Genomic DNA, 15,728 nt, shown 5'->3' with positions numbered 1-15,728 from the left:
GAGGTACCACTGTACTTATTTCACTCATTATAATGCACATCAATCTCTGACTTTTGTCTTCTGGGTTTCTGGGGGGTTTTCCTGTTATTATTCTGTCTCTCACAGCTACAATAAACCTACCATTAAAATTATGGACTGGTCATTTCTTCATCAAAGGGCAAACGAGCAAATTTAGCAGGGGATCAAATACTCCCCCCCCCTGCACTTTACCTATTTCCCTCCCTTCACAGGGAGGCATTGGAGTTATGGACCTCAGCCAGTCAAGGTCAGCAACACAGGAGCATGGCAGCCCCTATGAGGCAAAGACTTTGCTTATTAGTGAAAGTCATCCAGGACATGGCTGGAAGCAACATGCCTGAAATCAAGGAGACCAGACTTGAGTTGGTGCCTTCTTTCACCCCTTAGGCCTCTTCAGCTCCTCACAGGGTACTGTATACTCACCTGCAACAATTCGCTCGTGGGCTGCAGGTACTTCCATTTCATCTCTGCGATCAGCTCGTTGAGTCGGGAAATCTCCTCAGAGAGTTTGGCGAGGTTTTCCTCCTGCCTCCTCTCCATCGCTTTCTGCAGATCTTCCAGCTGGCCTAGCCAGAGGTGCTGTTTCTCCACAAGGAACTGGATCATTCGCTCAAGGGAAGACCGGGCTTTCTTCTTCTCCGTTTCAAATAACATCTGGGCAGGGGGGGGAGAATGAAAAGAAATTGGGCAAGGGGGCAGAGGTGCAATGATGAGGTTCTTTGGCATGGTTGTTCACAAAACTTGCGGGTACAGAAAAGGGGCCACTTTCGCCCCTTTGCTGCATCACATTCTTCATTAAATTATCTTTCTATTGGTACATAGTTTTATGGTATTACTCCCCCCAAAAATGATATTATGGGCCATCAAACCTCGGAAATACACTTTCCCCAAAAGGTTTCCACAATTTTGGCCACTAGTGTATGTTTTATGCTTCTAAAGTAACAGTGGCTTGTGATCTGTAAAAGTTCCTTTTAAAAACATAAATATTGTCTATTTTTTAACCACAATATTAAATTGAAAGCAAGGGGGGAACGTCCCCCCCCGCCATAGCTTCAAAATTCCCAGAAATGTTAAATTTCCAGAAGGCCATGGGGATTCCACCTGACAACACACTGCCCAATAGGTAAAGGTAAAGGGACCCCTGACCAGTAGGTCCAGTCGTGGCCGACTCTGGGGTTGCGGCGCTCATCTCACTTTATTGGCTGAGGGAGCCGGCGTACAGCTTCCGGGTCGTGTGGCCAGCATGACTAAGCCGCTTCTGGCGAACCAGAGCAGCACACGGAAACACTGTTTACCTTCCTGCCGGAGCGGTACCTATTTATCTACTTGCACTCTGACGTGCTTTCGAACTGCTAGGTTGGCAGGAGCAGGGACCGAGCAACGGGAGCTCACCCCATCGTGGGGATTCGAACCGCCGACCTTGTGATCGGCAAGTCCTAGGCTCTGTGGTTTAACCCACAGCGCCACCCGCGTCCCACACACAGCCCAATAACAGGACCCATAATAAACACAAACTTACCAGACACTCCTGCCTCCCCATCTCTTCAGCAAATTTCAGGTTCACCAGCTTTTCTCTCTCCTTTTTCAGATATGTCAGGTGGGACTTGATTTTCCTCTGCAGAATCAGGAAAGCATTTTTTCCTCTGTCAGGAGTTCAGTTCATGTCGGATCGCACACACTGACTCACTGGTGGTTTCTTTCTAATGCATCTATTTTTAGTTGCCTTCCATTATGCCATCATCATCACCAAAGTATTTATCCCCTTCTAAACCACTGCCTCGAGGCGATTGACACAGAAGATAATTAAAAACAGAGACACCAAAGCAACAAATATGTGTTAAAGCCAGATTTGCGTGTCTCTACTTGGAAGTAGGCCCCAGTGAGTTCAGTGGGACTTACTCCAAAGTCAGTATGTGCAGAACGGCAGATTGAAAGTCACCTCTCAGTTATGCTCTTGACCAAAAATGGTATTTATAAAACTGCAGTGAGAATAATAATAATAATAATAATAATAATAATAATAATAATAATAATTTTTATTTATACCCCGCCCTCCCCAGCCAAGGCTGGGCTCAGGGCGGCTAACAAGCAATAATAAAAACAAGTTGAATGAATACAACTTAAAAACAAAATTAAAATACAACATTAAAATGTCACTGCTTCTGTGGAAGGAGGGATGGGGAGAAAGCCAGGAAACTGGGAGAGCAGGGTTCGAATCCATGCTGAGCCATGAAGCTTGCTTGGTGACTTTAGGCCAGTCTCCATCTCTTAGACCAGGCATAGGCAAACTCGGCCCTCCAGATGTTTTGGGACTACAACTGCCATCATCCTGGACCACTGGTCCTGTTAGCTGGGGTGGTGAGAGTTGTAGTCCCAAAACATCTGGAGAGCCAAGTTTGTCTATGCCTGTCTTAGACTAACCTACCTCACAGGGTTGTTGTGAGAGTGAAATTGGAGGAGGGGGGCTGAGAGGAGAACCAGAAACACCAAGTTGAGCTCCTTGGAAGCAGCGTTAGAAATTCCCAAGGTGCCAGTTGCGTTTTGCAACTCCAATTGTGACCACATGAAGATCTTGGGATGCCTGGTTGTCATCTGACATCTCCCTCTAGGTGGCCTCCCCAGCTTTCTTAAGCAGAAGAGCTTACTTATTGCATTTCACCAAGGAGTACATGGTTCATTTTTTTTTTTTTTTTTTTGCATTTTAAAATTTTTATTGAGTTCGATTAAATATACATTATACATTATATACATTATATTCGAGTTTCGGCATTTCTTATCATTTTGGGCTTCCTTCAGCGATGTTGACATTCATTCGTATTTGAGTCTTAGAGTCACATCCCATCCTTTCATATTGCCATTCGTACCTCCTTTTTTACATTGTTTCAATTAAACAATACTTGTTAGCTCTTTACAAAGCCTCTTTAAATGCCACTAACGTTGTATTTACAAAACATTTGTTCTCCAGATAACCCACGAATTTCCCCCAGTCTTCAATAAAATTTTGATCTTTTAAGTATCTTATTTTCCCTGTTAGTTTGTCCAGCTCGGCGTATTCTATTAATTTTGCTCTCCACTCTACCACCGTTGGGATTTCTTCCTGCTTCCATCTCTGAGCTAACACCATTCTGGCTGCCGTGACCGCGTACTGGAAGAGTTTGTAATCCTTTCTCCTAATATCCTTTCCCATAATGCAAAGTAAGAAAGCTTCTGGTTTTTTGACAAAAGTATAGCCTAACATCTTTTTCAATTCATTGTACACTTCCTCCCAGAAACTTTTAACTTTCTTGCATTCCCACCATAGATGGTAAAATGTCCCTTCCTTTTGTTTGCATTTCCAACATTTGTTGTCTACCTTGTACATCTTGGCCAATTTCACGGGTGTCATATACCACCTGTATTGCATTTTCATCACATTTTCCCTGAGTGACATACAGGCCGTAAATTTAATATTATATTTAATATATTATAATAATAATATATTAAAATTTAATATATTTAATATATTTAATATATTTTATCACTACGACAAGCCTGTGAGGTAGGTTAAGAGGCAAGTGACTCACCCCGTGAGCTTCATGACCGAATGGGGACATGAACCCGGATTTCTTAGGTCCCAGTCCAACACACTCTAACCACGACACCAAACTGGCTTCCCACCCTTCATCTGTTTACATCAAGTAGGCAAACAATATATGCAGAAAGCGAAGTGTCACTTAGAGAAGGATCTAAAAGTATTTCCCTTGAAGCCTGAATGTGTTTTGCTCTGTAAAACTCTGTTGCAAATTGCTTTGAGGTCCCCCCCGCTTTGAAATATAAAGCGGCAAAAGATATGAAGAATACTACTGCCTGGAAAAGAAAGTTGGTATAGAAATCAGTAAATGATACGTACAGTGGTACCTCAGGTTAAGAACTTAATTCATTCTGGAGGTCTGTTATTAACCTGAAACTGTTCTTAACCTGAAGCACCACTAGCTAATGGGGCCTCCCACCGCCACTGCACAATATCTGTTCTCATCCTGAAGCAAAATTCTTAATCTGAGGTACTATTTCTGGGTTAGCGGAGTCTGTAACCTGAAGCGTCTGTAACCTGAAGCGTCTGTAACCCGAGGTACGGTACTCTGGTGGCACGGCAGCAGCAGGAGGCCCCATTAGCTAAAGTGGTGCTTCAGGTTAAGAACAGTTTCAGGTTAAGTACGGACCTCCAGAACGAATTAAGTATTTAACCCAAGGTACCACTGTATATGAAACAGTAAGAGCTGTTCAACAGTGAGATGGTCTCCCTCAGGAGGTTGTGTATTCTCCTTCCTTCAAAGTTTTTAAGTCGAGTTTGGATGCATTAGCTGAGCAGGGGGTTGGCCTAGATCAGGGGTCAGCAAACTTTTTCAGCAGGGGGCCGGTCCACTGTCCCTCAGACCTTGTGGTGGGCCGGACTATATTTCTTGGGGGGAAATGAACGCATTCCTATGCCCCACAAAATATCCCAGAGATGCATTTTAAATAAAAGCACACATTCTACTCATGTAAAAACACACTGATTCCCGGACCATCTGCGGGCCGGATTGAGAAGGCGATTGGGCCAGATCCAGCCCCCGGGCCTTAGTTTGCCTACCTATGGACTAAATGACCCTAGAATAGGAAATCACAGAATGGCAGCGTTGGAGGGGACCCCAAAGGTCATCGAGGCCCACCCCCTGCGATGCAGGAGTTGCATTGCAGGAATGCAACAAACAAACAAACAAGCAAATCTCTTTCCCTTGAAGTTTCCAACCTTATACTGCAGGGAAGCCTCTTCTGCGGGAGAGGAGTCGTGGGGGTCAGGATCCCCCTTGGGTGGGTCGCACTCCGCCCCCAAGAGCAGGGCTGGGTCGTCCTTGCAGGAGGCCGGGCTGGCTTCTCCCGAGTCCTCTCCCGCGTCCGCTCTGAGCTGCCTGACCAGCTGCACTAAATTGGCCAGCTGCAAGTTGGGCCGGAGGATCCTCTGCTGGGTGGCTTCCCTGCACTGAGGGCAGGAAGGGCCCGCGCCGGATTCTGCCCAGTACTGGACGAGGCAGGCTCGGCAGAAACTGTGGCCGCAGTCGATGGTCGCCGGGCTCGCGAAGTAATCCAGGCAGATGGAGCAAGTCGCTTCCTCGCGGAGGCCTTGCAAGGGATCTCCGGACGCCATGGCCGACTCCTCCTCCCTTCCAGCCTTTGAACAATTTTAGGACTTTTGGGGAAAGGGTGTTTCCTTTCTAGGAAATGCCTCCGGGCAGGGGCGGATCCAGCTGAGCTCAGCTGCAAGAGCTGGAATGTGGGGAGAGAACTGGATGCATGTCAAAGTTATTAGTCCGGTCCCCAAGTATTTTGCAAGCGAAGAAGTGACTCGGAAACTTGTCGCCGATTTATTTATTTATTTATTTATTTTAAAAATCGTCTTTATTGATTTAAAATACCATCTTACAAATATATTACAAATGCTTACAACGGAGCTAAACATGGAAATGAAAAAGAAAAAAAAGATAAAGAAAATAATAATAATAATAAAAAATGAACAGTAAGTAAAGAATATCCGTTATAACATATCTTATCCAATAAAATTTTCTGTAAGAAACTTCCAATCATCCTCATTGTACTTTTTCTGTTGTCTTAATTCTACATAATTCTCGAAATATTTATTCCATTTGTTTATCATACACAAGCATCATTCATTTCTGCAAGGATAATATCATTGTCGCCGATTTAATAATCCGATTTTACAAAATGGCGTGTCTAGTTGCCCGCTTCCCCTCCCCCACTCGCCTCATCTTAGAAAGTGACCTTCTCCCATGCATGCACATTCCAGTAGATTTCCTGTAGCGGGTTGGGCTAGATGACCCTCAGGTCCCTTCCAGCTCTACAGTTCTATGAGTCTTGGATCCCAAGTGGCAAGTTCAATCTCTGCCTTTGTCTGCCTATGAATCGGACAGCTGAGCGGCATCATTCACGGCAGCTTCCTTCTCTTTTCCTCTCCTCTATCCAGGCGATTTTGGTCCATCCATTTCCCTGTGTTAAACCTGAAGTCCCATGCCTTATATAAAAAGGTTTTCATGTGCAGCTTGTGGGGTGGGGGTGGTTTGAATGCCATCTTTGGTGTGTGTCCCCCCCCCAAACAAAGCCTGGGGTTTTTGGGTGCCTTTAAGATTGGGAAACAACCTTGATGGCAGAAAGTGAAGAGGAATTAAAGAACCTCTTAACGAGGGTGAAAGAGGAGAGCGCAAAACATGGTCTGAAGCTCAACATCAAAAAAACTAAGATCATGGCCACTGCAAATAGAAGGGGAATAAATGGAGGCAGTGAGAGATTTTACTTTCTTGGGCTCCATGATCACTGCAGATGGTGACAGCAGTCCCAAAATTAAGAGACGCCTGCTTCTTGGGAGAAAAGCAAGGACAAACCTAGACAGCATCTTGAAAAGCAGAAACATCACCTTGCCAACAAAGGTCCGCATAGGTAAAGCTATGGTTTTCCCAGTAGTGATGTATGGAAGTGAGAGAAGGCTGATTGCCAAAGAATTGATGCTTTTGAATTATGGTACTGGAGGAGACTCTTGAGAGTCCCACGGACTGCAAGAAGATCAAACACATCCATTCTTAAGGAAATCAGCCCTGAGTGCTCACTGGAGACAGGACAGATCCTGAAGCTGAGGCTCCAATACTTTGGCCACCTCATGAGAAGAGAAGACTCCCTGGAAAAGACCCTGATGTTGGGAAAGATGGAGGGCACAAGGAGAAGGGGGCGACAGAGGACGAGATGGTTGGACAGTGTTCTTAAAGTTACGAACATGAGTTTGACCAAACTGGGGGAGGCAGTGGAAGACTGGAGTGCCTGGCATGCTCTGGTCCAGGGGGTCACAAAGAGGCGGACACGACTAAACAGCTGTTTTATGTCTCTCTCTCTCTCCCACCCCCCACTCCCCCCAGCTCTGAGGGCAGAAGTGAAGCCTGCTGCGGAAATCAGCCTTAAAAGAACAGAACACACGGATGGGTGTGTTAATCTGGCTGGCTCAAAATCACTTCCTTTATAGGCAGATTAGCAAGCATGTGTTTAAAAAATGCATCCCGTCTGCTTTGGCTCAAAGTCCTTCTCTCAAGGGAGAGACAACGCAGACTGAGAAAGCCATATGAGGCCATGGGCGTACCCAAGGGCACGACGGGGTGAGCTCCCGTTGCTCAGTCCCTGCTCTTGCCAACCTAGCAGTTTGAAAGCACACCAAAAAGTGCAAGTAGATAAATAGGTACTGCTCCGACGGGAAGGTGAACGGCGTTTCCGTGTGCTGCTCTGGTTCGCCAGAAGTGGCTTAGTCCTGCTGGCCACACAATCTGGAAGCTGTACGCCGACTCCCTCGGCCAATAAAGCGAGATGAGCGCCGCAACCCCAGAGTCGGTCACAACTGGACCTAATGGTCAGGGGTCCCTTTACCTTTACCTAACCACTAGGTGGTGCTACTGCAGGTATTTCATGCAGGCGCAGTTTTGCTCTGAAGGCCTGAGCTGCTGCTTTAGCTGCCCGTTCTCTAATTGTTTTATTATAAACCAGTATTTCAAAACCCCAGTTCTTGACTTCCATTCCTATTGGAATAAATCTCCCTCTGCACACTTTGCCCTAGTAGAGGCATGTTCTGTACACATAACTTGGTTGGAGAACGGCGTCTCAAAATCTGGAGAAGCATGGTTACTTACGTTTTTTTATCAGAAAGTGTGAATTATGTAGCCCTGCCTTTAAAAGCAAATGGAATTCAATTTCTATCTCCTCCCCCCCTCCATTTCTCCCCCATCAGAGCGCAATCCTGAAAAGAGGATATTCATAGAGGTGGCCCTTCTCTCCATACCAAGATAGTGCAGAAGGCAACAAATCAGAAGACAAACTTTATTTTCTTCATGGCTGTCAAAGAGCAAGCAAATAACGTTCAGGATTTCACACATCAGCAGAAGTAGCAAGCATCTTCACAAAGGGGAAGGTCTCTGTGTGTTTCTGAATTGAAGATTTCTTTAAAGATGAACATGGAAATAGCTTTCAAATGTCTCCACATATATTGCATCATTGTATCTGTGCTAATCTTGGGAAGTGTGAGCTAGGAACAGGACCGGATTTAGGTTTGATGAGGCCCTAAGCTACTGAAGGTAATGGGGCCCTTTGTATGTCCACATGGCCATTGTCAACAACAAATTGTCACTGTTTTCTGTGTTGAATATATGCTCTATGGTAATTTATGGACCTAACAGGTATCTAAAGCCATCTGCACATAACAAAATATGTACATCATAGGAGCCTACACAACACAAAACACTGTTGCTGTATGTAGGTTCCATTTTATTTTTATTTTTATTTTATATTTTGGAAATGTACATCCAGTTTTTCACCCTTTAATTTTTTTTGGGGGGGGGCTGGGGCCCTAAGCTATAGCTTGTTTAGCTTATACGTAAGTCTGGCACTGACTAGGAAGTATGAATGCAAACCTGATCAAACTCACAAAACACCAGACCTAGAAAGCTACAGGCCCCAAAACATACACTTGCAAGGGAGACAGTACCTCACGGATACAGACCTAAGCTTCATTTTCACGCTGCCTGCGTGAAAGGTCTCCCATGAGTAGAAAGGGCAAGTGGGGATTGCGTCACAAGATCCCTGGACATCTGAAAAAGGGATGTCGGCATGAGAGCATCTATTCACCCATAGGCACTCTGTGCAAATAGGACTAACCCCAATTGCACAGTGGTTCCTATTTCTTGGAATGCCTTTCCACCGGTGAGCAGCCTGCAGTTGTACTTTTGCAGCTATTAAGAGAAGGCAGTCGTTCAGTGCTGGGTCTGGGTCTAATGGGTGAAGGGAGCAACAGATTTCTTCCTACATATCATAACCAGTGAAAGGAAACTCAAACTGTGCTAGATGCTTCTTTTCGCTTCAACATAATTCTGTCTTCTTCCCTCAAAAACAAAGAAGCAAGATAAGGGTGGCTTTCCTCTGTTTAGGGTCAAAAGATTGAGATGAAGTAGTGACAATGTTTTAGACCCCTTGATTTTCTCTCCTCTCACCTTTGACACTGAATCAATGTTTTATAGCTTCTTTTTAATATTTTGGGGAACTGCCAATCACCTTTCCAGTAACTTGAATCCGTTGGTTTGGGACTGACCCAGAAACTCCAGCGGGTGCAAAATGCCGCAGCAAGACTCCTTATGGGGTCCTCGCTGCGGGATCACATTCACCCAATGCTATACCAGCTGCACTGGCTCCTGGTGGAGTACAGAATCAGGTTTAAGGTGCTGGTTTTAACCTTTAAAGCCCTATACAGGCTAGGACCCTCGTACCTACGGGACCGCCTCTCCTGGTATGTCCCACGGAGGACCTTACGGTCTTCAAACAAAAACACCTTGGAGATCCCGGGCCACAGGGAGGTTAGGCTGGCCTCAACCAGAGCCAGGGCTTTTTCGGCTGTGGCTCCGTTCTGGTAGAACGCTCTGTCACAAGAGACTAGGGCCCTGTGGGACTTGACATCTTTCTGCAGGGCCTGCAAGACGGAGCTGTTCCACCAGGCCTTTGGCCAGGGCACAATCTGACCCCCTCCTTTGGTAATCCTCACAGAACTCTAGCCCAATGGTTGCCAGTAATTTGATTTGAACTGGTTTTATAATGAATTGATTTTAGAATGCTGTATTATTTTACTGTTGTTAGCAGCTCTGAGCCCGGCTTCGGCTGGGGAGGGCGGGATATAAATAAAAAATTATTATTATTATTATTATTATTATTATTAACAACAATAATAATTTATTTCAAAGCACAGCCACCAAAGGAATCCTTGAAATCTGCAATTTTTTTGTTTGTTTCTTTGCTTTTGCCAATGAAGGGTCCTAAAACCTTGGGAACTGGAAGTCGTGCCTGAAAGCTGTTTAGCCCCTTTGCCTAGCTGTTACACAATGTTATAAGAAAAACTGCTCCTCTTTCCTTTATGTGGTATCCAGGAGCCCATATAGAGTCTTTCTAAGGTTCCCTGTTGGTAGGAGAAAACAGAGGCCAACCAGAGTATATTGAGAAGCAAAGCAGCTAGTAAGTCTGATCTTAGTAAGTCTGATCTTTTTTAAACACATGCAGGAGGGAGGAGAACCCCGAACAATGGTGCGCAAACCCCTATGTAGCCTTTTGAAATTGCCTCCCCTGTAGCTCAAGACCACCCCCAAATCATCATACATACATCACAGAAGGAGGCTGTCTACAGCAGAAATCCTGCCTGCCAGGATACCTGATAATGGTCACTGATTGCATTACCTGGGCAGCCTGGCCATTCTTTTGTGATGGTTAATACTTTAGTTCCCAAGTCCAGCTCACAGGCTCACCCTATTCACACACAAATATGCCCTTTAAGACAGGATTTGTAAGCAAAAACACAAAGGGAAGGCTTCCCCCATCTTCCCCCTTACTGCAGAGGAATATTTGACGCCATTGGGAGAGTCAAAATGGCTTCAGGATTGCTCTCCTGTACTATTTCAAACACATGGCTCATATATTTAGATATGTGTGCATTTATGAGTATTTATTCTATTTTTGAGGCCTTAAAAGTCTTATAACAGCAACCACTGAGAAGGTTCCAGAATGCTGTCTACTTAGGGTGGTGGGTCTTGTTGGGGGGTTTTCCCTGCTCATCACCCCCCCCCCACAAAAAAATTCAACACTTTAGAGTGACTCCCAAACCCAAGAGGAAGAAGGGGCGGATCTTCTCCCCCAAGAATGACCCTGCAAAGAAAGTGAAGAGACATTCGTTGGCGTCAGCATCAAAAAATTCCACCAGACCCCCTTCGAAATCCAGGGACACCCGGATCTTCCTGGGCAGTTGCCTTACGGTCACAGAGACCGGCTCGGGGCAGCTCAAAGCTACAAGCTGAAAAGGCGAGGACTCGCCAAACTGCTTCTTCAGAGCCCAAACCCCCTCATTCGGATTAAGCCTAAACGGACCCTTCCTCCTGACTGAGTCTTTGGCAACACCCAGACCCCACATGGCTTGGTCTACCGTCTCAATCTCCACCTCCCAGCAAGGCCTTCCTGAGGTGAATCCCTCGCGGCCCAGCACAAAGGGCATCCAGTCAAATCTCTCCCGGTTGTCGGGCAGATCCTGCTTCTTTGCTGCCCTTCTCACACTCTTCAGGTCCTCAGAGACGAGGAGCTTTGGGGACGCAGTTTCCGGATCCAGGGTCACACTCACTGCGTGACAGACAGACAGAAAGAGAGACAGAGACAGAGACAGACAGAGAGAGAGAGAGAGGACAGATGATGGTACAGTGGTACCTCGGGTTAAGTACTTAATTCATTCCAGAGGTCCGTACTTAACCTGGAACTGTTCTTAACCTGAAGACCACTTTAGCTAATGGGGCCTCCCGCTGCCACTGCGCGATTTCCATTCTCATCCTGAAGCAAAGTTCTTAACCTACAGCACAATTCTGGGTTAGCGGAGTCTGTAACCTGAAGCGTATGTAACCCGAGGTACCACTGTATACACCATGCCAGTCTGATCTGCATTGAATCCGATTTATTTTACATGCAGAATTGTTTTGATTGCTGAGGTTATTTTCAGTCACCTCAAGATGTTTCACAGGTGAATAAACAGGTAAGGTGTTATGTACTCATTATGTATTCAGAATGCAGCAGTCTGATTGGTCCTAGAACAATAGGATTCAGAATGCAGCAGTCTGATTGGTCCTAGAACAATAGGATCCAGAATGCAGCAGTCTAATTGGTCCTAGAACAATAGGATCCAGAACGCAGCAGTCTGATTGGTCCATAGGAGCCACCCAATCCAGCTCCAGGTGGAAGTGAATCCGCAACTTGATTGGCCTACAGGAGAATCCCGGAATTAGCCAATCACGTGGGGCTCATTGTGTTAATAATGTATATAAAGCAGACATTCTGGGGGAACTTCCTTTCCTCCTCACCACTATGAGCTGAATAAAGAGCATGAAATCCACTCTTGACTCCTTGTATATTTCATAAGGTTAAGAGCTTGTCTGCTGATTTGAAGTGGCGGCAGAGTTGAGTTCACACCTCACAATCTTAGGCTCTACCCCACTCCTGTCTTCATGAACATGCCAACCTTTCTACACTCCCCCCAGATCAACCCTAACCAGCCCCCAGCCTAGATACTTCTGACTGAATTTCCCAAAAGGTTGGCCCAGTCAGTTGCAAAATGTCATCTGATCATCACATCGTTGAACAAGGGGCTTTTGTCCACGTCCCATGTTGTCCTTCTTATTTTGATGATGCGTTTTGTGGTTTTATATTTTGATTTTTTATTCTGTGTACCACCCTGAGACCTCCGGGTATAGGGTGGTCTATAAATTCAATAAATGGAGGCTTCCGGTCGGCGCCAGCGTTTAATGGCGGTCTTAGCCTCGAGCTCCGAGGCAAGACTGCTCCGTAAAGTTCGGGTCTGACCCGCTACGGCGAGCGGGGGACCCCTAAAATCACAGGCGCTGAAGCCTGTGAACAAGGAGATTCGGTGGGCACCTTTGCGCCCCCCGGTATCGCGAAGGAGCCTTTTTAAAGGCTCCGGAGCGGCATCGGGTGTGAGCGCGGTGCTGAGGATCGCAACCCAGCTTACGGAGTGAAGCCGCGTCGCCATTGACGGAGAGCGCCGATTCCTTCCTGAAACAACCGATTGGCAACATTACCCGTGAGTAAGATCTGCAAACTAAATGGGACTCTAAAAGCAATTTAAGAAAATTCGGCTGAAAATGGGAGAGGTAGAAAATAAGGAAGCCAGCCCTCCCGGAACTGCACGACCGATTGAGCAATGGAAAAACAAGCTATTTTTAAAGGGAACCTTTCTATTTAAGAAACCTTATTGAACTCTTGATATTGGAAGAAATCCCCCCCCCCCACAGGCAGGTGAAGGGGGGAAGAGGACTGTGTAAATCTAATCTGCCAGAGGACAGGGGGTTGGGGAAAAAAAAGTCTTCCGCTGCCGAAGCCTCTGATCAGGCTGCCGGGAAAAAAACAAGCGCCAGGAAAGTGAGCTGTCAGAAAATGAGCTGTCAAAAAGCTGGTGGATACAGAGGCCAAACTTAATTGAAATAAAATAACGGGACTTTAGGTAATTGAACTTATAAGATATTGGATTTGAAACAAATAAGGCTTTTGGCTGGACGTTTGCTTGGTGGAACTTTGCATTGGCTACTTGTTTCCCTGTCTTTTGTGTTGCTATTGTCGCCATTACTTGGATACAATTTCCCCCTCTAGAGGACTAAAAGAGAGAAACAGTTGCACTGTGATAGAGACAGAGAAGTGGGATTTTCCACTTGCAACTTTCCTGTGGGAACGACCTTGAGTTATGAGCACTCCACAGGAGGAAATAACAACAAGAAGCAAATCAAAACAAACTCAAAAGCAGACCCAAAGAAGAGGCTCCACATCAGGAGCTACAGCTGTACAGGAAAAAGGAACAACAGCATCAATGGAATCTATGACACAGGCACTGCTTAGAATAAACAAGTCTTTAGAAGCACTTACCAAGCAGTCCACAGAGAACTCTAGGAAATTGACAGATAATTCTAAGAAATTGACAGAGCTGACAACAAGACTAGACCTGAACACAACGGCAATTGCAAATAACACAGACTCTATAAACCGTCTTGTGCAAGAATCTACAGAAACGAGAAAAATAGCCGAGAGCGCAAGGAGCACAGCCGAGGACACCAGGGGAAAGTTTGTACCCATTGCAAAGAAAGTCAACGAACATGATTCAGCTTTGGCCTTTTTGGAGCTAGAGAGGAAAAATAAGAATTTGAAATTAAGATCAGTACCAGAGGAAGAACAGGGTAACCTGGGAGACTTCCTGACAGATAAATTTCAAGAATTTTGGATTGATGAACTAGGAGGGGAAGAGGAGCAGGAATTTGCAATTACCTCAGCCTTCCGGATTGGCAGAAAACAAGGCAAGAAACCAAGGGATTGTTTAATTACCTTAAGATCCAAAGAAGAAAGGGATAAAATATTGAACCTACATTTTCAGAAGGCCCTGATTGTTAAGAATTCCCAGGTACAGATCTTCAAGGACATTCCTAAGCACTTCCTAGAGGTGAGGTTTCAATTTAAGACTTTAGCAGATTTGCTGAAAAAATATAACATCCCATTTAGGTGGGAATTTCCACAAGGATTGTCCTTCAACTTCAAAGGGAAGAAAATTAAGATCAAAACAACTCAAGATAAAGACCAATTTTTGGAGAAATACTTTGAGGACTTTGAGAAAGGAACTGTAGAAGAGAGGGAAATACCAGACATAGCAAATCTATCATTTGGACTTGCCCCAGCACCTACTGACGAGGAACAAGAACTTGGAGCAGTCGGCGGAAAAGCAGCCCAATAACAGAAATGTCTCTGCAATTTTTGAGTTGGAACTGTCACGGCCTGAACCATCCCCGAAAAAGAGGACAGGTGTTTCACATATTAAAGAAAGAACATCTAGATATAATATGTTTGCAAGAAACCCATATTGCCAGGATAAACAGAAAACTTTTGATAAATAAAAGATTGGGACAAGAATTCATTTCTTCTGACAAAGTCAAGAAAAGGGGAGTTGTGATTTATGTGAAAGAAAAATTAGAACCAAAATTAATTTTCAAGGATGAACAAGGAAGATTTCTGGCAGTGGAAATTCAAATTCAAGGAGAAAAAATTCTGATTGTAGGAGTTTATGCACCTAATGAAGGGAAGGCCGAGTTCTTTAAGAAGTTGCATGAGACGTTAATGGATTTTATGGACTTTAAAATAATATTTATGGGAGATATGAACGGAATAGTCTCCACAAACATGGATAAAGCGCAGAGACAAACGATTTCCAAGGATGGGAGACTGCCAAAGACTTTTTTTGAACTGACTGACACCATGGACTTGATTGATATCTGGAGAACAAGGAACCCTCTAGAAAGAGAGGGGACCTTCTTCTCTGAAGCAAAAATGACATGGACCAGGATTGACCAAATATGGATTTCCAGCAATCTGGCACCAAGGGTTAAAAAGACAGAAATCTGCCCAAAAACTTGTTCCGATCACAATGCAGTAAAGATGGAAATGAAGCTGACAACAACTGGAACCTTCAGATGGAGAATGAATGACACCCTGTTTAAAGATGAAACAATTTAGAAAAAGGCCCAAAAGACATTGAAGGACTATTTCGAGATAAATTTAAGATCAGAGGTGGAAAGAAGAATAATATGGGATGCAAGCAAGGCCGTGATGCGAGGTTTCCTGATTCAGCAAAACTCCATAAAGAAGAAACAACAGAATGAGAAGAAGGAAAAAATCTGGAATCAAATAAAAGAAGGAGAGAAGAAACTGAGGTCTAAACCTAAATCTCAGGAGATCCTAAGAGAAATAAAGTACTATCAGACTCAATATATGGAACTGGTGAATGAGGAGATAGAATGGAAAATAAAACAAATGAGGCAAAAATCATTTGAATCAGCAGATAAATGTGGGAAATTGCTATCATGGCAACTGAAAAAGAGACAAAAGCTGAACACTGTGACATCCCTAGAAGTGGATGGTAAATTTATCAATAAACCAAACGAGATTAGCAATTGTTTCCAAAGTTATTTCAAAAAGTTATATGCTCAAGGGCCAAAGAAAGAACAAGAGATTGAAGAATTCATTAAAAAATATGGACTCTCAAAGATTTCTGAAAAAAGCAAGAGGACTTTAAATGAGAAAAT

General features: G+C 44.6%; 1 protein-coding gene across 1 annotated transcript in view; it reads right to left on the bottom strand.

Annotated features, from left to right (window-relative positions):
• The window catches only part of LOC310839502 (uncharacterized protein), a 34,718-nt gene that overhangs the window by 8,037 nt on the left and 10,953 nt on the right, over positions 1 to 15,728 (bottom strand). The window contains exons 7-11 of the mRNA XM_083728140.1: positions 10,699 to 11,226; positions 8,572 to 8,669; positions 4,787 to 5,206; positions 1,538 to 1,633; positions 442 to 672 (exon numbers count right to left, since the gene is read on the bottom strand). Coding sequence (XP_083584266.1) covers positions 442 to 672; positions 1,538 to 1,633; positions 4,787 to 5,206; positions 8,572 to 8,669; positions 10,699 to 11,226 — 1,373 coding nt within the window. The remainder of the gene's footprint in view (positions 1 to 441; positions 673 to 1,537; positions 1,634 to 4,786; positions 5,207 to 8,571; positions 8,670 to 10,698; positions 11,227 to 15,728) is intronic.

The sequence above is a fragment of the Podarcis gaigeae genome, assembly GCF_964106915.1.
Source record: "Podarcis gaigeae genome assembly, chromosome: 2".
In the NCBI taxonomy this organism is placed as follows: Eukaryota; Metazoa; Chordata; class Lepidosauria; order Squamata; family Lacertidae; genus Podarcis; species Podarcis gaigeae.
Note: the sequence above shows the minus strand (reverse complement) of the source record. Positions and strands in the feature narration are given on the sequence as shown.